At 49.1% G+C, this 24,841-nt stretch overlaps 8 protein-coding genes across 8 annotated transcripts; 5 read left to right on the top strand and 3 right to left on the bottom strand.

Moving 5' to 3' along the window:
• Positions 1 to 63: 63 nt before the first annotated feature.
• Positions 64 to 1,239, top strand: P152DRAFT_515711 (NAD(P)-binding protein; the record flags this gene model as incomplete). The annotated part of the gene is made up of 1 exon (XM_033682910.1): positions 64 to 1,239. The coding sequence occupies one exon, from the start codon at positions 64 to 66 to the stop codon at positions 1,237 to 1,239; it is 1,176 nt and encodes a 391-aa protein (XP_033532161.1).
• On the bottom strand, positions 1,198 to 2,572 carry P152DRAFT_439397 (P-loop containing nucleoside triphosphate hydrolase protein). The gene is made up of 2 exons (XM_033677635.1): positions 2,215 to 2,572; positions 1,198 to 2,157 (listed from the first exon to the last, which is right to left on the bottom strand). Exons 1-2 carry the CDS (start codon positions 2,369 to 2,371, stop codon positions 1,517 to 1,519), a joined length of 798 nt encoding a protein of 265 aa, XP_033532160.1. The 5' UTR covers positions 2,372 to 2,572; the 3' UTR covers positions 1,198 to 1,516.
• Positions 2,573 to 2,944: 372 nt separating this feature from the next.
• P152DRAFT_88388 (uncharacterized protein) lies at positions 2,945 to 4,312 on the top strand. The gene is made up of 3 exons (XM_033683312.1): positions 2,945 to 3,096; positions 3,160 to 3,170; positions 3,221 to 4,312. The coding sequence occupies exon 3, from the start codon at positions 3,247 to 3,249 to the stop codon at positions 4,027 to 4,029; it is 783 nt and encodes a 260-aa protein (XP_033532159.1). The 5' UTR covers positions 2,945 to 3,096; positions 3,160 to 3,170; positions 3,221 to 3,246; the 3' UTR covers positions 4,030 to 4,312.
• A 3,504-nt stretch (positions 4,313 to 7,816) lies between these two features.
• P152DRAFT_88391 (uncharacterized protein) lies at positions 7,817 to 10,415 on the top strand. Its single transcript, XM_033683313.1, has 4 exons — positions 7,817 to 8,196; positions 8,255 to 9,227; positions 9,280 to 9,409; positions 9,463 to 10,415. The coding sequence occupies exons 1-4, from the start codon at positions 8,078 to 8,080 to the stop codon at positions 10,200 to 10,202; spliced, it is 1,962 nt and encodes a 653-aa protein (XP_033532158.1). The 5' UTR covers positions 7,817 to 8,077; the 3' UTR covers positions 10,203 to 10,415.
• Positions 10,416 to 12,489: 2,074 nt separating this feature from the next.
• On the bottom strand, positions 12,490 to 14,615 carry P152DRAFT_460223 (putative cytochrome P450). The gene is made up of 5 exons (XM_033679851.1): positions 14,285 to 14,615; positions 13,961 to 14,201; positions 13,786 to 13,904; positions 12,950 to 13,735; positions 12,490 to 12,892 (listed from the first exon to the last, which is right to left on the bottom strand). Exons 1-5 carry the CDS (start codon positions 14,591 to 14,593, stop codon positions 12,803 to 12,805), a joined length of 1,545 nt encoding a protein of 514 aa, XP_033532157.1. The 5' UTR covers positions 14,594 to 14,615; the 3' UTR covers positions 12,490 to 12,802.
• Positions 14,616 to 14,967: 352 nt separating this feature from the next.
• P152DRAFT_460219 (S-adenosyl-L-methionine-dependent methyltransferase) lies at positions 14,968 to 17,125 on the top strand. The gene is made up of 9 exons (XM_033679850.1): positions 14,968 to 15,146; positions 15,286 to 15,311; positions 15,395 to 15,480; positions 15,536 to 15,700; positions 15,760 to 15,782; positions 15,835 to 15,872; positions 15,919 to 16,056; positions 16,133 to 16,555; positions 16,608 to 17,125. Exons 1-9 carry the CDS (start codon positions 15,039 to 15,041, stop codon positions 16,651 to 16,653), a joined length of 1,053 nt encoding a protein of 350 aa, XP_033532156.1. The 5' UTR covers positions 14,968 to 15,038; the 3' UTR covers positions 16,654 to 17,125.
• Positions 17,126 to 20,679: 3,554 nt separating this feature from the next.
• P152DRAFT_475367 (uncharacterized protein) lies at positions 20,680 to 23,045 on the top strand (the record flags this gene model as incomplete). The annotated part of the gene is made up of 3 exons (XM_033681414.1): positions 20,680 to 21,111; positions 21,218 to 22,930; positions 22,983 to 23,045. The coding sequence occupies 3 exons, from the start codon at positions 20,680 to 20,682 to the stop codon at positions 23,043 to 23,045; spliced, it is 2,208 nt and encodes a 735-aa protein (XP_033532155.1).
• On the bottom strand, positions 22,890 to 24,835 carry P152DRAFT_88227 (uncharacterized protein). The gene is made up of 2 exons (XM_033683311.1): positions 22,980 to 24,835; positions 22,890 to 22,927 (listed from the first exon to the last, which is right to left on the bottom strand). Exon 1 carries the CDS (start codon positions 24,764 to 24,766, stop codon positions 23,051 to 23,053), a length of 1,716 nt encoding a protein of 571 aa, XP_033532154.1. The 5' UTR covers positions 24,767 to 24,835; the 3' UTR covers positions 22,890 to 22,927; positions 22,980 to 23,050.
• Positions 24,836 to 24,841: the final 6 nt, after the last annotated feature.

Here is a 24,841-nt window from a genome sequence, read left to right as displayed (position 1 = left end):
TAACAAGCCCAAGTCCATCATCTCCTTCTATTCAATCCAACCAAGTCTCCCCCAGCCGTCAGGATGTCCACCCCTCACACCCTCATCACCGGCGCCACCGGACTCGTCGGCCGCGCCCTCACCGAACACTTCTCCAATCTCCCCTCCCACCCCACCACCTCTCTCTCCCGCCGTCCCCCCTTCCACCCCTCCACCACATGGCATCCTTGCGACCTCACCTCCCCCCCCTCCATCATCGCAGCCCTCTCCGCCATCCCCCCGTCCCAGCCCCCCATCACCCACCTCGTCTTCGCCGCCCTCCACGAAGAGCCCTCCCTCGCCGCCGGCTGGCTCCAGCAAACCCACGTCGACCGCAACGCGCTCATGCTGCAGAACACCGTGGAGGCGGTGGCGAAGGTGAGCGGGGCGCTGGAGCGCGTGACGATCTTGCAGGGGCCGAAGGCATATGGGGTGCATGTGGGGGCGGTACGGCCGGGGTCGCGGGAGGACCGCGATGAGGAGCGGGGGGTGGTGAATTTTTATTGGGCGCAGCAGGATTGGTTGGCGGAGTTTTGCGAGCTGGAGGGGAGGCGGCGGGGGAGGGAGTTGTGCTATACGGTGCTGAGGCCGGCGTTGGTGATTGGGGAGGCGGTGGGGGGCGCGATGAATTTGTTGGCGGTGTTGGGGGTGTATGCGGCGATTTTGCGGGGGAGGGGGGAGAGGTTGCATTATCCGGGGGGAGGAGAGGGGATGGTGGAGGCGACAGATACGGATTTGATGGCGAGGTGTTGTGAGTGGATTGGGAAGGGGAGGGTGGTGGGAGGGGATCGAAAGGAGGTGCCGATGGGGAATCAGACGTATAATCTGACGAACGGCGAGTTCTTCTCGATGAGGCATGAGTGGGCGTTCATTGCGCAGTGCTTCGGGATGGAGGTGGGGGAGGATAGGGATATCACTTTTGCAGAGGCAATTCAGACGCAGGAGTGGAAAGATGAGTGGGACAGCATTCGTAAAGACCATGGTCTCATCAGTCCCGGAATTGAGGAGTTCTTGGGTCAGAGCGGCCAGTTTGCGGACTTTATATTTGGCAGGACTGCCGGCACATCCAGTGCAATGAGTTGCATCAAGGTACGAAGGGCAGGATTCGATGAGTATATGTATTCGGATGACATGCTGTCCAAATGGTTCAAGAGATATCAGGACGACAAGCTTCTACCTCAATTCACAACAGGGACTGGTCAGACGAAAAGCTGTATCTAAGGTATAGCGAATCTTCAGGAATAAGAATAATAATATTGTTTTTCGTCATGCTCGAGTCAGGTTGTAGGACCCGCCAGAGTGACATAAGAACATAGTAGAGTGATTCTACACTAGTCAGTCATACATATAAGACTGTCAAAGAGTGCTTGCCGCCGCCCATAATCCGAAGGCCCTGATGAAGGACCCATCCGTACCACCCCGAACGCCATTGCACACCGCTTTATATACACCGTCACCGAATTCAACGGCAGATCCCTGATCCTTGCCATCGTCAGCTCTAGTCGGCGGTAAAGCGTCTCGCAAACTCCTTGATTATCCGAGGAGTAATTTCATCACTGCTGTTCCCCTCCACGGTCCATAGCACGCCCATCCGGTCGTAGTGCTCCAACAACGGAAGGCTCAACTTCTCAAAGCTCTTCAGTCGAGCGTTCCAGATTTCTGGATTGTCGTCATCGCGGCGCGTCAGCGGCTCGCCGGTGATATCATCCCTCCCAGGGACTTTCGGAGCGTTGAACGTGGTGTTGTAGACCCGACCCGACGGCGCATGGACCCATCGACTGCTGATCCGTTCGATGACGATCTCCGGGGGCGTATAGATGTTGACGACGAGGTTGATCGGGATCAGATCGTCGACCTGTCGAGCTTGGCCGGCGGTCCGGGGGAAGCCATCGAGGATGAAAGACGCCGAGGGGGAGTCGGAGAAGCGGAACGATTCCGTTCCCATGGAGGAGAGGAAGTCTTCTTCCAAGCTGTCACCGGAGGGGAATGCTTCGGTTGAGGCGGAGGAGTTGAGGGTGTAGGGCATGATGTTCTCTTGCTCCAACCAACCGCGGCTCTTGAGCTCATTGATGATGAGTCGTAGGATCATGGAATCGGGTACTAGAGCGCCGGATTTCATCTTGGATTCGGCCGCGATACCTGCGATTGGTCAGCTCTTTTGCTTCCTCTGCGCTCAACATCTCCTGGAAGTCATACCCAATGGTGTCCGATTTCGTACATTGTCTCGCAACAAGTCTCCTGAGCTTATCGCCGACAGTTGCGGGAAGCGCTTCATCAATCGCTCTGTCTGCGTTCCTTTCCCGACGCCCGGCGCTCCCACAAGGATCACACGTGCAGCACGTCGCAATGTCATGGTTGTAATCCGTCTATATCGAAATCTTAAGTCCACGAAAGCCGTCCAGTCGAATCCGAACGCTCGGGGTCCCCGCAATCGCGAGCTTACCAGATCAACGGAACTTCATGGTGATACGAATACAGGAAGGACTCTGACAAGTTTTCAGATGGAAACGTGAAGGTACCGAGGGTCCGAGGCTGGAAAGAATAGAAATCAAATGGGACCGGGGAATGAAGGAAGAGGAAAATGGATGATCAGGTCCAGATGGGTTGGAAATCCAGACTTCATACCCCATTGATCATCGGGGGGAATGTCCGGAGAACGGAGCGGGGATTTGCGGGAGGTTTGCCCGGCCCCGGTCCGTGTCTGCATGTGTGACGCCTCCACGTGCAGCACAGCAGCAGCGTGCAGTGCTGGTGAGGCGTTGAGGCGTTAAGGCATCAGAGTATCCAGCCGAAAAACGTTACCTCAGGCTCTCAGGCCCTTCGGTAGGACGCCAAGGCGCTAACCCAAAATGGGTCACCCACACGAAGGGCCTGGGCCAAATTTGAAAACTTTTGGCGGCGTTGACGTTCGTGGCATGCAAATTGCCCCTCCAAGCTCATCTCCGAACTCGTCTCGAAATCGACATCAAAACACGAAGCCAAACAGCGCGTCCAAGTCGACAACCAAACATATTCCTAAATCCCCGATCTCATAAGGCGAGGTGGCTAAGTAGTCATAAAGAATCCTGAGTAATAGTAGTAAGTTACAGCATTGATATTGAAGATGCAAGAATAATTTAATAACTAACAGCGAACCTTAAGGACGGAAGAGAGTGAGTTCCTTCTGCCTATTGATTCGTATATGCTTGCTAAACTGACGTAGAACTCTCGGACAGCTGATCTCTGAATATGGTTTCCAAAGGTTCATCTCCTTCGACTGTAGCAGAAGATAACGTATCTGCTCCATCTTCATTGTTACCGCCACCTGGCCGCAGCGGCCGTCGACGATCGCCCCGCTCCGATGTCGAAAAACTTAATATGGTGTGCAATTTCATGCGCAACGAATTCCGCTGGGGAGTTTCCGACTTCGTCAAGACGTTAGCTTTCTCCGATGGTTCTAACAATACTCGCCGGAAGGCTGCCTTTGCTGCAGCTGCATATAAAGATCCGGAAGTTCTGAAGTCCTACTTTGGCGATGTAGATCAACAGTGGGATGGTGGCAGGCAGTCTATTATTGAGATCTTGGATCTGGGCAACAATGAGTTACGAAGAGAGGTAGAAAGGCTAGGAGATCTGGCCCTATTTAACAAATACGATCCGGCTTCCAAGAGTGGTGGGTTTGACGCACTGGGTATGGATAAAATCCTGCACACAATACAGGAAGAGGCGCCTTTGTTGCTGCAGCTTATTAGGGACATCATGGCACCTAAAGCTCAGCAATATTATACGGCCCAAAAAGAGCCGGTTTCTCGAATCGTAGCAATCATGTCAATTCTCTGTTTTTCCCAGCGGAAAAACAGTCATACAGGTTTCCAGACGACTCTCGGCATCTACCTTCATTCCAAAGGTGTTAAACGCGAGCAAATTGAACTCCTCAGTCGTCTAGGCTTCATCACCAGTTACGGTACCATCATCAAAGTCATCAAAGAACAGCCAGACCGTTCCGCGGCGCAGGTGAAATGCATGGGATAGAGCGGCGCATCCGTAACTGCATACGACAATTTCGAGTTTTTCAGAGGGCATTAAAGAGCAGCGAGTCGATCATCAAAATACTTTCCATTCGGTGACAACAGGCCAGGCCATTCAAGGCATTGAGATGCCACCCGACGGATTGCAGCAGGATATGCTTAATCCCCAAGCGACAATATCCGCCAGCGATGTCTTCCTAGCCCCCGGGAATCAAAATGGCCATGTCCAAAATCAGGTAGGTATAAGGTAATCGAAGTATTAGTTACGTATTCCACAAGCGAGCCGCCATTACAAGCGAGCCGCCACCTCAACCTATACCAAACCACTTCAAGTACAGATTTCTCTACAACGCCAAATAAAATCAATTATTTATAATATCCAGTCTATTCTACAGTATCTTGCCGACCTAGAGGACATGTTTCAATACGATGTCCTACCTCACGACAGCGTCCACATCGCCTTCGACGCGGCGTAGCCCCATCCTGTAGGGTACGACTTTGACGTATTTCTTGAGAAATTTGGGACTCAATGGCGGAATGATTAATTAAATCCTCCCCCTCCCCAATAGTCAAAGACCCTCGCTCCTGAATCCGCTTTTTTTTCGTTGTCTTCGTTGCGTTGCGAGCTTGTTTGCCTTTCGAAGAGTCTCGTTTTCGCCCTTCAGAATCGTGAGCGAATGGACCATTGCCTGGGCGCCCTTGACGAACTGATCAAGCGCCTCATTGATTGGCGTAGGCGAGCTATTTTGATGGTTCGTAATACGGCCTTGAATTAGCTTCGATTGAGCCGTCAATTCAATAGCGTTGCTTGGTGTTTTCGTCTCCCATTGAGCATCCTCAGCGGCTGGAGTCGGAGTCCTTGGTCTGACGTCGAGCTTCGAAATCACTGCTTCTGGATCGTACGGAACTAGCCCTGAGCCTCGGAAGGCCCCACGGATATTTTTCTTCGTAAGAGCGGCTTCGTGTGCGGCTTTGAATGCTGGTAGGAACTCGAGTTTGGTGATATGGTTGATAGAGTTCCGTATCAAGCCCTCGATCTGATACCCGTACGCCTTCTTCAGTGGCCCAAAACAACCCACATCAAGCGGCTGGAGAATGTGGGACGCGTGCGGAGGCATACAAAGTGTAATAATGTTCTTCTCTTTACAGAATTCCTGGAATTGAAGCGAGTTATGGCTCTCATGCCCATCAATGATTAAGAGACGCCATGTTATAGATATCGTCCTCATGGATGCTGTACTTGGCGATAGTATTGCGTACGAGCTCAAACCAGCCCTTCATAATCTCTGGGTCCTCATTCTGGGCCCTCTGGTAGTCTAACCGTCGATTGAAGCGCATTTTGAGCCCAGGTGTCCTCTTAACAAAGTTTGAGGCCCAATTGACGCCGACGCGTCCGCTATCCCGAGCAGCAAGTAGCTTATTGGCCATATCTTCAACACCACCCAACCGGGGCCCAAATCCTCGCGAATCTAGGTCCAAGATATGTCGAATAATAACACTCTCCTCTAGATCCGTAAGTTTTCTTGAATTGGGCGTACAGTCGCGTCGTGAAAGGATTCCAGCGCGTCGATCTCTAAGAGTTGTTCTAGGGACGTTGAATATAGCTGCAGCTTGTAGATTGTTCTGAATTTGGCCTTGATCGGTAGCGTGTATAGCTAAAGATAAACGACCCTCTTTTTGAATAGATTGAGCATCAATTGATTGAGACATTGTTGTTTGTAGACCGAGTGTCGCGTTTTCTGGTTGAGGTGGCGGCTCGCTTGTGGAATACGTTAGCGCAGGGGACAAATAAAGGGGGGACAAATCTCAGCTGCCAAATCTCAAAACCTGGTGGGAAAATCTCACCAGCCTATAAAATAAAGATAAGATATTAATTTCTTCATCTAATTTGCGTAAGAACTGGTAGCGCACTTGCAACCTGCCAATAATGTGAGGACCAAAATTGCTAACCCGAGTTATGGCACATTGGCAGCTATTATCGACCACACTACTTGAGGCTCAAGCGTCCCACAGCACTAGTGTCGGGGCTCTCAAGTAGTCCGTAGTAATTGGGCTGGAAAAGAGGCAAACAATAATGGTCCGCTTACCATGTTTGCCTACTAGCACCGCTTTAAATCAGACGACATCGCATGAGTTGTTCGCAAAAGTTTGAATTGCTATCAGCATTCCTGCTTCATTTTCTGCGCAATGCCTTTCAACGCTTCTTCAGCCCACTAAGTATCATGGAGACGATCGCATGATTCAGCCTTGTGTGAGACGAAATTCATGTTGACTGGCAATGAACCGATATCTTGATTTGAGAGAACATGCTCCAACAGGTGAGATGTTTCATTCAGTTTTTCGAATTGTCGCTCCTATATTCAGACCCGAAAGAAGAGCGAGTATAGTACGCTGTCCCAGTATTGCATTGTGAAACCTTGACGGGGTGAACACCGCCCATTACACATAAACTATGTTCGCTTCGAAGTTAGCTTTTCATCCCGGTTTCACATATCCTATCGCATTGAGAGAAATACCATACTAAAGTTTTTTCGGAACCATCTTTTGTTCGTTCCAATTCCAATATCGTTCTCGTTGACAGCTAAGTCTATGCTTGTTCATTTGGAGTATCGGGGCGTCCATGTTCACGAGCTTGAGAATATTAGTTGACTATTAAGAAGCACTGTCTCACATATAGATGGCCTCACCGCGTCTATTCTGCATATATGATAGCCACCATCCAACTGGGCCATATATGGCAATCAGAAGAACGGCGATTAGTTGGATACACTCTCCTTTGGACAACGTATCTGAATTTTGAACCATGTTTGCACAACGTTTGGGTGAGATGTTGCAGTCGCTAAGAAGTTGACAATTGTTTTAGTTTTGTTGTGAAATGAGTTACGTTTTGATAAAGGATCCGAATAAGCATGGGGAATTGTGTGGGAATAGGAGGGGTGACAGTTGGGGAGGTGTGTTCATTCCCAATGCAAGTTTCGATTCCGAATTGGGACTGAAATCATCGAACGACAGCTCCTCCAGTACATAAGCCCAGAACGAATCATCTTACCTTGTTGCAGTTCGGCTCAGACTATCTAACCCGAATCTCTTTTTAGCGGCCCCGGGACGCTCGTACGCCGCGTATTGGTCGATGTGCCAATGACTGGTATCTATGCTGATACCCTCTACGAGACCTCCAGTCTTTCAATCGTTGCGCATGTCAGAGGATCGATGCCATTGGCTATTGTTGCCAGAGGGATTAACGATGTGCAGTCGTTCTCACGTTTCAATCCATTCTACCAGAAGAGTCTTGGTGCTGAACATAACTTTGATGGGCTTGTTGTCCGCCCCGAACCTAAAAGGACGAATTCTACCAGAACTATCTTTTACTCCGCTGAAGGGTGTGCTGTATGAACTCTCAGGTGGCTTGGCAATATCCTTGTGGCATGGCCTTTCGCTTCATTTCTCCAGTTCAAGATCGATGCGCGGGGCAGAGAAATCATCTTTGCCGTCCAAAAATTCCAAAATAACTCAGCCACCTGAGTCATAGTCCTCTACCGGACGATCACTGACAGTGAGGGTTTGATAGCAGTTCGCTTTTACAACCACAAACAAACGGTCGTTCTTGGCTCTAATCACTAAAGTCGATACATCGATTTCTGGAGCCCGTAATTTTGTCCTGCAGGAGCAGTTGCATGCATACAGGACATGGAGGTAAAGAGATTGGGTAGTGCTGACGACACATTCTCTGGCAAATGCGTAGATTAGATGGCCTGGACCATATGATTGGTCCAATGCGAGGGAAAGCAACAAACGCATTGAAACACGCGCTATCCCTAACTCGGATTCGAATTTATCGACTTTATCCCATGCAAACTTGCTAATTGCGGCTCAACTTCTCTATCGGATTTCCATTATTGGAATTTTTCACTCGCACCAGTTGCAGTGTTGTCATTCACGCAGCTTTGCAAGTCAACTGTAAATTCACCGAGTCTCTTTTCTGTCGGAGTTTGAAATTTGCTCCCTTCAGGTCACGAGAGTCTGTTTTATTTCCTCAACTATAAGCTACAGTGATGACCATGAACTCCTGCGAGCACCTCCTGGAACTCACCCTATACGATGCGGAGTCAACCTCCAACGACGAAAGCGCTCTTACACCTTGGTATCCCCAGGTGCAGCCACCCCTACTTGAGTATGGTTTGAGTTGAATATGAAAAGCGTATTTGATGTATCCACTGACACTCCAATAGGGAGCCTTCTTTTTTCAATGAAGCCTGGGTCTCTGATATTGTGGCTAACCAAGCAGCCAGCGAACCGGAAGTGTATCAAGATTCCGAGGCAAATATCGCCTCCAGCGCAGCCGCAATGACGGCAGTGGATTTGCCATCAATCTCACACGCTCCTCATGCAGAATCTCATTGCGGAAACAGAGCTTTAAAGTGCCCGGACGGGCATACAACCAGTAGCCCGATGCGCTTAAGCATGGTTTCCGAGGCGATGAGTGATCGTACGATCGATGCCGGGGGCCAAGAACTTCTGGCAATTAATGGAAGCATGCAGATGTCCTTGACCGTCTCATCGCCCTTGAAGAATAGTACAGCGCTCAGCTACGGCCTAGAAGAGACGATGCCAACACAGGATATGGATCAATTACCAGTTCATTCTATACCAGCATCGCCACGCGTCACTTTGTCGACTGCTGATTTTGACGAAGCGTTCCAATCTTGCGCTTTGGCTAATTACGTATCCGACCAAGGGTTGATACCAAATGACCGAACCATTGAGATATCAGGCTCATGGTCTGGCGTTTATTCTCCTGCTGGAATCGATGTGACTCAATCATTCACCCCAGTCTCAGATATTCGGTCTTTAGACAGCTGTGCAGCGGAGACTAAATCATCACATCAACGATTAAAGAGGTCGCATCCGACTTCTGGCTTTTCGTGGCATGTATCAAATCCCTCACATCCATCTCAGGCGTCATTCCAAGAAGAATCATCCAATCTACTGAATACGAAAGGGACCGGCGGTGTCTTGCCTGGGGATGAGCCCCTTCAATCAACAGCATCAACGAAGAAAGCAAAGACGAGCGTTGCATACGCGAATAATTGCACAGAATGGCAAATTTCCGGGTACACAAGTGAGCATCACAGTGTAGCTGTTACTAGCGGAAAATTGAAAAATGCTACCAAGTGTGCTCGGTGCAAACATGACAAGCAACCAGTACGTGTATGCCCTATTTCATCGGCTGCGGATGCTAACACGGTCTTGGTAGTGCTACAATGGCTTCCCATGCGACCGCTGTAGACCGTACCTCCAAAGACGCCAGCAGTCTATCAGGAAGGTACACTGGGCCGGTTGCTATGTCAGCGAACTTGTCATGCTCAACCCACTGCTAGTTTTCGGTAGGCCTCCTTAAACCTCGATCTGATCTGCGACTAAGTATATCCTTTATCAGTTGATTACAACAATACGCTATTGGGAACTCTTGACGAAGCAATCCTCACGATTGCAGAGCTACAAGGGTGGGAATATAGACCGAGAAAGTCCCCTAGTAATGCACAAACACGCTTGTCAGGACTGCTCCGGACAATTGCTATTCAAGGGCTGGAACGATTCCCTGTTCTGGCAAACGGCTCAAAGCAGAATCAGACTGCCGGACCTCACGATGTTGAGGTTGAAATTCCACTGGGATTCCGCATGTCCATATTTCGAAAATATGTTGGCAAACATCACCTTCCCGACCGACGAGCTTTCTACGTGGCACCAGAAATGTCCTTGAACCCCACGCAACATTTTGCTCTAAGTCTTGTTGCGTGCCATTGGTCGCTGAAACTACTTGAGGACGTTTTTGCAAAGGCACAGAAAGACCAACAGTGGACTCAAGATAGAGACGCGGACTTCGTGTATTCGGCCCTGTCGTTTAGCGGGACAATATGCGACCCTTTTTTCAACGGGTTGCATGACATGAGGTATCCTCCAAGCCCGTGTACGTCTCAGCGTTATATATCCGATACTCTCCTGTCAAAGTTCAAGCAGCAGACAGCATACGTCTTCGATTACGTGAAATGGAACTTGCGTACTCGTCCGGAGTCACTTCAAGCATGGAACGGTTTCTTCGGACTCAGGGGCAAGGGGTACTGGGGAGTCAACAAAGGCAGCTTATACAACTCCTTCCACAATGTGGGTAGAACGTAATGGACTCAAAAGTTACCATTGGCGGAAAGCGTTTTCGGATTTGTTATATTATGTATGACTTAGATTTTGCTTACACACACAGCCGACGCAAGCTCAGCGTTGGATCGCTGGACTACGGTCTCATCGCATGATGGCGTTTCTGGGAACGGCGGGGAAAATAGGTTAGTTAATGTTTCGGCAAAGTAACATTCATACATTCACCTGATAATTTCGCCTTGCGTCTGTACCATATTACTCTGAATTCTGATAAATGAGTAAACTCTGCTGTACATCTCTCCTGGCTCTAGAGCTGCCTTCCAGTCTTACTCTAAGCCACATATGCTAAATGGAGCTTCCGGCAGATCATTCGGTTAATGAGGAAGAGAACCGCAAGCGGATCGCCTCGAAAAGATCGAAAATCTGGTTTAAGAAATACATACTTCGCACACTTCAGTATCCTCTGCTTGATCCCTTTGGGGCTATATTGTAATCATATTGATCTTCACTGGTATGAGTTGAGATCCTAACACAAGGCTAGGCTAGGACCCAATAAGAGTTAGACGCGCAAGACACTCTGATCTAGAAGGCAGCTATATATGTGTTCGTGTTGAGTTTACCAAGGTCTATTACTTCTTTCCGCCACCAGAGTATCGACCAAATTGTTAGTTTCGACGAAACTTGCGGAGGTCTTTAGTGGTTGAAAGGGTCACAATCCCGTTTTCGACAAACACATTCAGGTGCTCCGATTCTTATTGCAATTCAGAGGGTCCCATTCATGGTAACGAGTTTGTCTCTTCTCTCGCTATCACTCAACAGTAGGATCGATACGTTATTAAATAGATGCAAAGTCTATCGACGGGCTAATCGACCTGGAATGAAGTGTCACGGTCCCTGGTCAATTACGAATCCTTGGCTCCTCCTGGTGCTTGGGAAATGGAATTTGACATCTCCAATCGTTTCTCTATCTCCCTTACGGTCGTACAACTCCCCAACCGATTGCTTCTGTATCATTCCCCGACCCATTACCCCTGAATTAGGCCCTGCCTCATTGCTCCTGTATCATTCCCCTGAATACATATTCTAGATCCTACTTAGCAAAGGCCGATATGGGCGCACTAGCTCCGACTGCTGGGTGCTCAGCCAGAGGCTCTGGCAGCAGTCTATCCTCGTATACAGTACTAAAACGTTGCAAAAGCACATATACTACGCGATATACATCCCTACCACCGTTCACCAAGCTGAGTTCCATACGTGCCATCCTTGGGGGCTGAAAACCATCTCGTCGTGGCGATTCCGCAGGCCCCAGACCGTCTGGGTCTCGTGAGACTCACGGGGGGAAAAACCTAACTAGGAGATCTCCTACTTGCGGTAGGTCCTGACTAAGCGTTAAAAGCGATCTAAAACCCTTCATCCAACGAGCTCGTTCCCTTAGGCATAGAGGCGCGACGGGGAGGTCACGATCGAGAACTATGCTCCGTAAAACCCCTATCTCCGTCCGTTACGCCACTATATGTCGGTGGTCGGTATCCCCTTTCCTCCACAGCCGTATCTTTGTGATCAATTTCTTGCTTGTCCGTGGGCTACGATAGCCGTGGTTCGTGGTTCTTTTCGAGCGGATAACAGTCCTCGCTTAGGGGAAGAGTATTTCGGTAACCGGGTGTAGATAGGCTGTATTTCAACGTCGTGATCGATCGTTGAGACTGTCTTAGCTTCACCCTTCGAGAGGCTACTAGACCCAACCACCACGATGAGGTACAGTCCCGTGGTTGTGATGTTGGTGCTTGGTCGGTGTTATTGCTGTTTGTGGATCTGCGACGAAAACTGTTTGCGCTCTGTACCTGTCAGGGAACGGCCCGTATGTGGGTCCCAGTTTCCCGTGTTTTTTGTGGGAAGTCGAGGTGGACCTTCCTCTTTCATCAAACTCACTGAGTTTCGGTGACAACCCTCTTAATGTCCGAGGAGATGGATGCGATGTCTTTTCCGGCAAGGTAGCTACCGGACGTACTGGTATGTCAATTCATCCGATCTTGAGTTGTAATCGAGTTACAACTGGTTGTAAATGCGCTAACGAACTTTGGTGAAGTTTGATTGGCCGGAACCGAAGATTTTGATGCTTTAGGCCAAAATGTTGATGCCTTGAAATTATTTTTCACAACTTCTACAGCGTTTTGTTGCCTCGTTGCCTTAGGCTTAATATTATCAAATAGTTTATACGCTAACCTTATATAGAGATATTAACCGCTTTTTCTGTGGAGTTGTAAATCGAGTTGTAAAATGGTTTTCGAGGTTGCAAAACCTCTCCAATGATCAGCTGAGGTGACACGTGCCGCCAGCCCCCCGCTAATAGTTTGACCGCCGTGCTAACCTCTTTAGGTACTAAGCTCTATTGCAGTACTCCATACGGAGTACTCCGTACTACAGAACAAAATTATATTGCCAACCAGCTTAGCACCGTAGCGTTCTTATCAATCTCCTTTGCCACTTCAACTTTCGAGACTGATAATAATACATATATTATCACTTTCAACCCTCACACTTTCAGCCATAAGGACGATGGCAGAGCAACAAACTAGGGCGAAGCTCCACACTCCAAAGACCAGCTGACATCAACAATCGTGCTCTTATCTTCTTTGCTGTATCTTGACATCGAATCCTGATGGAAACACAAACCATATATTCTCCATCTTCCACTCGGGTGTCATAAAAGTCATCTACGGTGCCACATCATTAGTGAAATCCATCTATCAGAGGAGGAACAAGGGACTCACATCATATTTTCCGACTAAAGTTCCCACGACCTTATACAACTCCATCATGGCGACACTCTTTCCGGTACAAATCCGAGTCCCAAAACCAAATGTGAGCATCAAGCTCTTCATCCGGCCCAACCTCCCCTTCCACGCTTCGTCCGACTCTCCGTTTCTCGGCATCCACCGCTCCGGCACAAATTCGTCCACATCCTCAGGACCGAATGTCTTCTCGTCTCGATTGCTCACCCATGAGTTCATCCCAACTTTCGTGCCTGCCGGGATAAATGGGCCACCGTCCGGCATCTGCCAACCACTAGCGGGAACGACACGTTCGAGGGGCAGTCCGATAGGAGGATGAATTCTCAAACCCTCATGCACGACGGCATCAAGGTATGGAAGGCGGCTTGTGTCACGATACGAGGCAGGAAGCGTACCATTGACCTTCTCGACCTCCAATTCATTCCGGAGCTTCTCGAGAATCCGCGGGTTGCGGTAGACATGGTAGACGATCGCAGCCAAGGAAATCCCCGTGTTGTCCGACCCGGCCACTAGGTTCACGAAGAGATAATTCACCACCACGTCGTCGTTGCTGACGATATCGGGGAATGAATCTCGCGCCCCGAGGAAGAGATCGAGGAAGTCCGAGGACCCGGGGGACGTGCCTTCAGCCTCGTGCTTTCGCTTGCGTTCGGCCACGTCAGCGTAGGCTTGTTGGAAGGCCCAGAGGAAGGGCGGGGGACCGAGAAACGGCTTCATCAAAGGGTTCTTCATCAGGAAACGGTCAAGCAAGGGCATGTTCACGCACTGGAGAACTGTCAGTGCCGTATTCTCGTCCGAAGAAGGGGGAACGATACCAAGCCAAAGTAGATCAAACCGCCATATGCGTCTTTGATGAAATTCCCGACATCGCTACCTGTCTCGAGATAGCCGCGATGATAGCCAAAGGTGAGCTTATGGAGGCAGTCGTATGCAACTAATGGGTCGGCGTAAGTACTTTCGTCATTCTACTGCACGAGCGATGCATATTACACCAAAGCAACCATTTCTCCATTGGAACTACGACGCCTTCGCTCGCCATTTGGTCTAGCTTGGAGCAGAAAATCTCGATCGTCTCGTCCACGGCCGGCTCGAAGGCGAGCGTTTTGGTAACGGTGCCAATGTTGCGCAATGGCTTCACCATCTTGGTGTGCCACGCTTGATCCGTCGTGTTGAAGAGATTGGAGGTGACGACGCCATCGACGACAACATCGTTCGATGCATACATATCGCTCTATACAATAGTTACTCAGCGATCATTCGGAGATTCAATTTTGCTTGGCACGAGGTGCTTCAGGCATCGTTTTCGATGCTCACCTTGATCCATGGCGTCTTACTGGAGTAGACGACGTTGATCAAGTTCGAATCGCTCAAACTGATCATATTCGGTCCCAGCCGTACAGCAGACCCGAAGCGGCGGTGCAGTTGGATCAGCGTCAGTTGCGCATGGCCCGTCCACCAGCTCCCGACCCGCCACAGATCGGAGATACGGGCGAAAAACGGGCCGGGGACATGGCGGAGTGGTGACCTTAAGTAACTCCAGACACAGGACGACACAAGGGCGACAGTAGCAAGCAAAGCCAGGCGAGCGAGCAGCCCATCAGGGAGACCTGGAAGTGCATCCATGCTGTGGTTACACGAAAAAAAAAGGGGAGCCACAGATGGATTCGGAAATGCGACTTTTCGTGCTTTATCACTCCCATGATCCCATCCGCTCCTCGGAGCCCCCCAAACCTCCCTCCAATCATCACCAGTCACCAGTCGCCCCATAGCACTTGAGTCAACATCGGCGATATGAGCTAGATACCTTACTCGCTAGCAACAAACCACAGTACATAAGCTTCTGCACTATTTTCTCCCCGCAGCAGCCCGCCCATTCCCTTGAGCTTAGCGTCAGACTAATGGAGCCGACCATGACCTTGGTCGTCATTGGTCCGCATGATGATCCTTCGTTACCCTCGCCTCCTCTATAAAAATAGGGCCCCGCGTATCTCTCTCTATCTTGACCCTCTCCCGCTCTCTCCCGCAAGTCAATCCATCCGATATATCTCTTGCGAGTCTTGCGCCTACCATGACTGAAGCCGTATCTAAATCGCCTTCTCCGGCGGCCCCGGCAGATCGGCCAACCGCTACCATCGAAGAGGCTGCTGACGTTGTAGCCGTTGAGGTTGGCACCGAGGTATGCAACATCGCTTTGATCTGCGACGCTATTGTTGTTTCCCAACATTATTGGTTGCATCCATTGGTCGATATTTCTGCGTTTGAACTCTCCATTTGTACGAGTCGAAGTTGTAATGTGTTTCTGATTTTGAATATAGGTAGACTCTGCGATCGGAGACGACGGGTAAGGCTACGAGCCGCCCTCAGCACAGTCCGCTATTCCGGCAGACTGTCCTCTCAATAGAAGTACTGACATTTTCATCGTAGAGCAAGCGAGACCACCTCGCTTGCGTCTTCGATTCTAGAACACACATTTGAAAATGGTCGCCGATACCACTCATACAAGTCGGGCAGTAGGCGACCACCATTGCCAGTAGATGATCCTTTCTTTTGATTGATTTGAACCAGAATATATCATGCCAGATGACGATGACGAGCTAGACCGGCTGGATATTCATCATCATATTGCTCTACTCCATCTGAACGGCGAGCTTCACCTCGCACCGATTGGCGAGAATCCGGGAGCAATCCTCGACGTGGGAACTGGAACAGGAATCTGGGCAATTGATATGGGTGAGAAGGGACTGTACAGAACAGATTGTCTTGAGTGCTTCTAATTCTTACCTGAATAGGTGACAAGTATCCAAGTGCGAAGGTATAGGCCCTCCCCAATGCATGCTTAGTTTACCTATTAACTCATATTCCAGGTTACCGGAGTCGACCTCAGCCCAAGACAACCTTCCTGGTGCGTCTAACTGACAATTTCAAGTAGTGCCATCTAACGTGACGAGGGTCCCACCAAATGTGCAATTCGAGATCGATGACGTCGAGGACGAATGGAATTTCCGCGGCCAATTCGATTTCGTCCATTGTCGATACCTGGCCGGCTCCATCCATGATTGGTCTAAGCTCATTAAACAGTGCTTTCGGTAACTCTCCCCGTAACATCTATCCGGTGCCCCCCCTCGCATCTAAGCACCCATGTATTTAAGTTGACCTTAACAGACAACTCAATCCTGGTGGTTGGGTTGAGTTCAAGGACTGGGACGTCCGTCCTTACTCCCCCTCCGGCGAACTAGGAAAGCTGCCCGACAATGCCGTCAAAGCCTGGCACGATGTGGTGATGGAAACATGCGGAGATTACTATGGCGCGACGCCAACTCCCGCCCTCATCATCCCGGACATCTGCAAATCTACAGGTTTCACCAAGTTGGAAAATCATGTTTTCGAAGTGCCCTCCGGCAGCTGGCCTAAAGACAAGAAGAAGAGTTTGGTTGGCCAGTACTACGGAACTACCATGCGCGAGGGGGCCGCTGCGATGAGCATGCGGCTCTTGACGGCATTCCGGGGCTGGGATCCGAAGGAAGTGGATGTGCTGAACGCGAAGTTCCGTGAGGACATGAAGACGACGTACTTTTACCACAAGTAGTCAGTCTCACCGTTCGTCCGGCGGTTTTGGCCGTTACTGACCGCACTCTAGTCATATCATTTATGCTCAGAAGCCCCTCGATACCCCGGAAACGTGACCTAGTACGAAAAGGGCTTATTTGCACTCGCTTATCCACCCGAGACGTAATTCGGGTCCGTCTATATGAGACTTCAGCCCTTGCATCGATTCCCTATAGCCCGTTACCCAGAATCCTATAGACAGAGGGTTGCTATCGACTACGAAGGCGAAGGGTTTACATCATGAGAGGATGACTGGCGCTGGAATGCCGAATGCTTTATTTTCCTCATATCCATAGATATGGGGTTAGTCTGTTTATAGCCCTATATCCCAGGGATTTAGCAACACCATCATTTAACGTCAAACTACTAACTATAGACCCACTTTCCGCGAGTCCATAGATCCACCAAATCGCAAACGTCTCCTAAGAAAATGCTTTTGGGCAATGCCGGCAACGACGGCAATGAAACGAGCGAGTTTCCACCAAGCCAAAACCCCTTCAAATACGGCATTAAAATACTGCCGTTTTTTGGGGGCAAGTTCAGTAGCACTCAATGTTATTCATATAATATCAGAATTGACTGAAGGTGGCTGATGTATTGATGGGAGTTCAAATGCGAAGGGATTCATTAATCCTAGGCTGCCTATACATACCCATACAGAATAAGCTTCCCAGTATTATTTAGATACGATGTTCATAAGGCTTCAGTGTGCGATTAATTCCCCATCCGTTTTAGATCTAAGTTAAAGTACTAACTACTAACTTGCAGTGCTTCCACCGATAGCTCTGATAGGTTTGATACGATTATCGGGTATCGGGGCTTCCTGACACCGATTATCTAATAATACCCGATAGTTTACGCATGTATCGTTATTTTAAACCCCAGCCCTCACAATCGTCGTGATATTTATAATTATGAATAGAAAATAGAAAATAATCGAATTAAACCTTCTCTTCTTTATGCTAGTCTAAGTTAAATAAACACTATCGTACGATAAGGAAATCTGTTCTTCTAGAATTTTACCTTTAAAATGCCCTGGCTCTTCCAATCCTTCATACACTCCGTCTTCTCAATCATCCCTGGACTCGTTGATGCGCGCTCCCATCCTACTCTACGTCGTCCGCCTGAGAAGATTCTCTCTGGCTTATCGCTCATCGCTGGTATTGAAAGGATTTCAATAGCAAAGAGTGAGAGCCGTGGCCATCTCTGTTGTTGAACTTCGTCTGTCCACCACTTGATTGATGGTCTAGAGATACCGTACGACGGTGTTTCCGCAAGGAAATTCTCAAGCTCATCCTGGCTCTGTGGGCGAAGCTGTCTGTCCTGGTAATCGCGGCGAAGCTTCTGAAACGAATCGAGCTTTCTGTCGTCCGGCTGAGTAATTGACTGTCCAGCTCTTTCTTTATCGGATGACCTTGCTGCAACAACTGAAGGTAGTATTTCTTTGCGCCATTTCCCCCAGAGTTGCTTCACTTTCCATAGGGTTTGCTGCGACGCCGTTGAAATCTCTCCGTTCTTATCTTGTAACCATGTCGTACGCCTCTCTGGGTGGAGAATTCGCGCTGCGGCATAGTATGGAGATCCCCCTAGCTTCGCGGAATAGTCCTTAAACTTTGTAAAGGAAGATTGAACTCGAGTAAAAATTTGCTTCAAAGCTTTATCCTGCTTCATCTCGTCCTAAAGAATTAATAAAAGAATACTTCTTTGGATCGTACGACTTACCAGAGTCTTTTCAAAGAAACCTTCAAGAATGTCCATACTTTCCAGAACCCGTTCAAGCGTGACTTCGTCTCCTTGTAAGAAAAGAGTTGCCCCATCGAAAACTTCAAGAAATGAGCAAATCGTACGGAGTTGTATCCAACCTTCAGTACTGATTAGATCCTTTTTGTCAATTGAGCCCTGTTCATGGTACATTTCCATATACTTTTGAAGTCCTGGTCGTACAGAATCGGAAAGCGCCACCTCGAACATCCGAAACCAGCTATTCCATCTCGTACGATTATCAAGAGGAATTGATCTCCCAATAAGCCTAACAAGCTCTTTCATCCGACCTCCTGATTCTCGGCTGTGTACGACAATATTATGGAGTTTTCCCATTACTCCCATTCTGTTCCGAATATTATTCGCTCGATCCTTCTTCTCCTTCTCTCCTAATTCTTCCCCTTCTTCATCTTCTTTATCGTACGATTTCATGATATCCTCGTCGTCTTCTTTTGAAAAAAGAAACGCTTGGACGACGAGATTGAGAATGTGGCCCTGGCAGCGAATCCGTTGTTGTGTGGCACTCCACGAAATCTTATACTCGAGAGAAAGATGCTGGCTTATCTCGTGACAAAGAGTATCGTTTGTTGTTGCATTGTCGCCAACAAGAGCACCGACACTCTGGGTAATTCCATAGTCGTCTAGTACAGGAAGTAAGACGTCAAACTGTCCCTTGCCGCTGTGGTCATGTATCGTACGAAGAGCAATCAAAGTATTCTTGAGATGGTCCTGGTCGTCCACAAAGCTAGCGCAGATTGCAAGCAAAAGATGTCGATTCGGAGAGGTCCAGACATCGACAGCAAGGTGGATCTTTGTTTTGGCAGATTGAAGTACTTTTCGTACGATATCTTGTGCCTCCGGAAAGGAATCCGTGATCCATTTTGAGACAGTAGAGGGGGACGTAGGAATAAAGGTATTTGATTCCCGGTTGAGTGCGGAGCAGAAAGCATGGAATTCGGGCCATTGAACAATCGAGAAGGGGAGCCGTCGTACGATCACTAAGTCCAGAATAGCTTTCTTTAGAACTTCCTGATTGATAACCTGTTCTAGAACCTCTGTATCGATCTCCGTAGTGCCCCCTCCCTTTGCTAGAATAGCTTGGTATAGCTCAACAACTGCCTCCTCTCCAGCGATTTTTGCCGCACGACGTATACCCGTAGGAGACTCGATATCATGCTCTTTTTGAAGATGTAGCCGAAGCCCAGCTGTTGAACTCTTCGCTGTAGTAGTGCAGTAGTTGCAATAATATAGGAGATGTCCGTTCTTGTCGTACGCTGGTTCACCGTCTTTTGGCTCTCGAGTATGCTTATGGATCGGAGAGGATTTCTTGCGCGAATTGGTGGTAATGGTTGAATTTTCAGACTCAAGAGAATTTGAAACACTAGATAAATCGAATATAGAGCTCATTATGCTGTACGTGGTGATTGAGACGTAAATAATATTCTATGATTTCTATCACTTGAAGCATTTGGTGGGCGGCAGGGCGCTAAGGAATTATCGGGTAATATTACAGGATAATCGGTATCGGCGATACCGATTATCGTATCAGATTACCCGATAAAAATTATCGATGGAAGCTCTGTACTACTAAGCCAGGCTTGCGGTTGATCGCCTTGATCTTACCTCAGCAAGCTCAGGCTATTTGTGGTCGTGCCAAGGCACCGGAGCGGACTATACCTAATCGGTAAGTCACATGTGCTCCTCGAACAAATAGCTTACCTCAGCAAGCTCAGGCCATTGTGGTCGTGCCTGAGGCAACGAACCGCGCTATACCTAATTGGTATGGTCCTCGACCAAATAGCCTGAGGATTCTGTCATTGATTTTTGGCCTGAATCGAGATCGTTTGTATGAGAGCAATTTAATCACATCAACCTCGTTTTCCTCCACAACGAGCTATCGCACAGTAAAATTGACTCGTTCAATCGAATCCTCTATCGTTTCTTGATAACCCAGTGAATTTTGGACGATGTCAGATCGAACCTCCTCTCGGCGCAGCGTACGACTGAACCCAACGCCTCTAGAGAGCAGAGAACAGCCACGAACTACTGCTTCGACTGCCGATGTCCATCGTAGACGCGCCAGATCTCGAGTATGGACGTCAGAAAAGCGAGTGAACGACATATGCAAATACATGTCCCAAACACACCACTTGACGCTTGCCGAGTTCATCCGAGTGTATGTAACAACTCAAGGTGGTGACGGCTACGGAGATCGACCTGCGACGCGTGCCAAACGCCTTGTAGACGCGATATACACTCAACCAGAGGTGCTAGACGCAATACGACAACATCCTGCGTCTGGTGTGGGAGGAATTGTCACCGTGAAGGCACTAAGAAAAGAAATGAAAGCGCTGGAAGAAGCCGGAGGTATGTTTAGTGCCTACCAGGTCCACCGCGAACGAGAAAAGTCTCTACAGGCCAGTATTGGGCGGGAGGGGCGGTCTGAAGATGGCCAGTCTGAAGATGGCCAGAAACCAGAGGACTACGAGTGCATACTCGACGACTTGCGGTTCGGCTGGATGTATGAGCAAGTTAACACTCATGCTCCTCTTCTATGTGGACTGCTCGACGGTCTTATGGCGCCCAAGATAGAGAGGAAAGATCGACCACCACGAGATCCTTCTAAATTTAACCACAGGACTGCGATAATCACGTCGATCCTCTGCTATTCTCGGGCGTCGGAAGGGAGCAACAAGTTTCCCCGCGTATTTGGTGCCTTTCTACACTCCAATGGCGTGAAACGTCGGGTCCTCGACCTTTTTCACCAATTTGGGGTTTGTGAAGGCTACAAGGCAGTCCACAGACATCTTGAAACCGTGGCAGAACAAGCGAAGGCATCGTCACCGTCCCTCGGAATGGATTTCAACTAACCGTACGTAGGGGACGGTCCGTCGATACGGCCAGCTGCTGAACGCCTGTGTTGTCTACGATAATTTCGACTATCGAGAAGGTGTTAAGCACCAGCTCATTTCAAACCATGCAGAAATGCGCTCGGTAACAACGGGGAAAGTTTTCAGAGGCGCCGACATTCCTCCAGGTGGATTAAGGAAATCGATGCTACACCGTGAGACTCCACTTTCAATAGAGGACCTTTTCTACTCTCCCGGCGCCGCCATATACGACGAGACTGCCTCCAAGATTGACAGCTACTTCATAGCGGAGGCGATTCGGACAGCATATCCAAAATCGGTCAAATCTATCTTCTCTAATTCCGACATCCCATTCCCGGCTATGCCAACCGTCGAGTTACTTGAGCTTCGAAAGACAGATAGCAAGACGCTCGGTCCGATTCTCTTCAACGAAGGTACTCTAGATGGCTCCTACGAGGTTATAGAGAGCATCTACAAGCGCCAATTCCAACTAGATAGTAAAGAATTCGACAACCGTCTGTTCTTGGCGTTTGGCGATCAAAAAACCTCTTCACTCATCCGATCTATGCAGGCTGAGCAAGTCGACGCGTCTATATCGTATGATAGAAAAGACTGGCTGATAGGAGTCGCTGCTCTCTTTCACCTGCGCATGAATTTTCTATGGCTCATGCAAAAGACACATTACGGAAACATGGAGCAACAGGACGCTTCAACTCTCTATCACAACATCAACTTCTGGGGACGAAAGAATATTCCAGCGGACCGTGCAGCTTTTCAGGTTCTAGAAGAGCTGGTGCTTCACAGTTTCGACGCTCGAGTTATTGGACTACTTTATACTCGCCTCGAGCAGTACGGCATCGATACCTCCGATCAAGAGGAGGTTGACAAGGCAATTCAGAACATGAATACTAGAGGCTTCATGGACCTAGTGGAGGATGTTCGCAGATCCGCATTTGGGCCGGAAGCCTGGCGACCATCAAAGGAGAAGCATGCCAACAATACAGTCGATGAGGAGTTCCTCAGTCATGCTCGATACCTTCAACAAATGGTTGTGTACAAGACCTTGAAGTACGGCATCAAAAACGGAGATATAGGACTCATCGACCGAGTCATTGGTGTCTGTTGCTTTTACTTCGAGGGGACTGGACAATCAAACTACGCATTCGAAATGCTCTATCTAAAACGGCTCACCAGCACCAAAGCTTGTGATAAGGAGCTTCGGCGCGCAATACTCTCGAATAGCCTCGTTAATCCACATGGCTGTCGGGACACTTGGCAAGAAGTCGATCGTAGCCTTGAATATCTGAACCTGGAGCTGAAAAGAGAGCTTTGGGCCCGTCGAACGTCGACTTTCGGATTAGATGCACTGTTTAAGACTACCTCGTTAACAGCAGAATACACTGTTTTCCTACGCAAGACGATAGAGAAAGCATTTGCGCGGAAGGAAAGCTCCAAGCATTCCGTGCCCTCTCCAGTGGATGATATTCATATACTGGCATTTGAATTGGCGTGCGATTCGATTAAATTTTACAGAGGCGGTAGGAAAGCCAGACATCAAGCGCCGGACATACATACGATCGGGCTCGAAAGGGTGGCGACAAAGAAGCTAGAAATATTTAACGCCAAGGTCATGAGAGACGAAGATCAAATAATAGTGCCACCTTACGAGACAGGAGGAGCGACGGCTGATCTGGATCCCGATAACGACATGATGGCGATACTAGTATGTTTTGTTCTAGTAGAGTATTCAGTCTTGTGCTAACCTACGTCACCAGCCCTTGGAAGATAGAGATGAAGCCCACGAATGGGGCTTACCTTCGGATATCGAGTCGGAGTAGTCCATCTATAATATCCGCTCTCCGTGGTAATAACGCCTATTCTTCTCTTTTTCACTGCGAGGACTTCGCCTTATATTAGAGTCTAAAACGCTGAGAGCGACCCGCTTTATCATTTCTCCTTCTCCTTCACTCGGTGCGGGACGTTTCGACGACTGATTGCCACCACTTACGCTGGACAAACCATTCTCACTGTCTTCGAAAACACTAGATATGCCAGAGGAGCAATCTACGTTTGTCGATGTAACCGACCTAATGGATGTTAATGACGAATCTGCTACCACTATCGGCACTGATTGGGTAGCTAGATAAGGAGAGCACGAGGCTGATATCTCTCTTGCGTTGGCAGTGATTCGTTCTAGCGAGGAAGCGTACTCTTCTCGGTCACGCAAAAATGATGCTCTTCGTCCTTGATCGGGAGTTATTAGAGTCTTTACTTCGGTCGATACTCTTCTTTCCTGAGGCTCTCCTTGTTGGGACATCTGCTTCGTGGCAGGGGGACCTTGTCTCTCGAGCAACGAACTTTGTCGAAACTGTTGCTCGGCAATAATCATAGGCTGTCTTTCTGACAACGCTCGGTCAGGTGAACATGGAGAGCATAATGCTGTATTCTCTCTCGCGCGAGCAATGAGTTTCTCCAATGAGGAAATATAATCATCGCTCTTACGCAAGAAGGACACAGGTTTCTCTGGCTGAGTGGGATGCTCAATCGCGACTGAAGATTGCCCCTTGTGAGTCTCTCTCCCTTCTGGACCCTTGTAGACTTCTTGATAATCAAGGGAAATCTGCACTGGGCCTGCAGCTCCTGACGTCCGTGACGTTTCTAGCCTGCTACCTCCAGGCCAGTTCCTCACGACGTAGGACTTGATATTATTAAACTCCTTAAAGAGTTCATCGGAATGGTCTTTCAACCAGGTCGATTTCACAAACTCCTCCAACTCAGCGGCTGTATGGATGTAGGCATATTCTGTCGATAATGATATCCACTCACTCTTCTGAGTAAATAGCTTCACGGAAAGTTCGGGCTTCGCCGTCTGATGCGCCGAGTTAACAACATTGTCTCCCCAGAGGGCTAGGCGGTCATAAAATGCACCTGGTGCTGTCCCAGCGTGGGGTTTCCGAAGACTGGGAGCAATGTCCCACGGGAAAGGCACCGTCCGCGTCAGGCCAGGGTTGCAGGCGTTACAACATTCGTCCGGTCTAGGAGGAGGCAACTTAGATGCGGGATCTGACAAACTCTCTTGCAGCCAATCCATCAGGATTCGGCGTAGGCAATTGGATCGATTGACAAAATTGTATAGTGCTGGGCAGTCATTGTACAGCTCTGTCCGGCGCTCTCTCTGTGTTTTGCGTTTGCGCTGGTCTTCTGGGACGCCATAGTCAATGGCGTCTACAGCAACATCCGCTTCGTGGTCTGGAACATCACTCTCCGCTTCTGGCTCGACGGGGCATGACTGAGCTAGCTGGCTCGTATAAGAAAGCTGTCTTAAAGACGACTGCTTCCGGCTTCTGGAGAACGCCGCTCTTGTTGATGAAACCCTGTCGCCTACAGCCCAGCTTTCCACCAGGAAGACAGCCTCCCCCTTGATGCTGGCCATTCTAGCTGCACGACCAAACCGTTGGATGAGAACGCTTAAAAGCCGCTCCAAGGGGAATCCATATTGGACGACACGTATGACATTCGAGAGGTCCACTCCCGTTCCCAGTGACTCAGTTGCGACCATAATTCGAATCTTGGAATCCACTTTGGAGAACTCGCTGTACAGGGCCTCCTTATCATGCAGCGTGGTGTGTGAGTG

Source organism: Eremomyces bilateralis (assembly GCF_010015585.1).
Source record: "Eremomyces bilateralis CBS 781.70 unplaced genomic scaffold P152scaffold_17, whole genome shotgun sequence".
Taxonomy (NCBI): domain Eukaryota; kingdom Fungi; phylum Ascomycota; class Dothideomycetes; order Eremomycetales; family Eremomycetaceae; genus Eremomyces; species Eremomyces bilateralis.
Note: the sequence above shows the minus strand (reverse complement) of the source record. Positions and strands in the feature narration are given on the sequence as shown.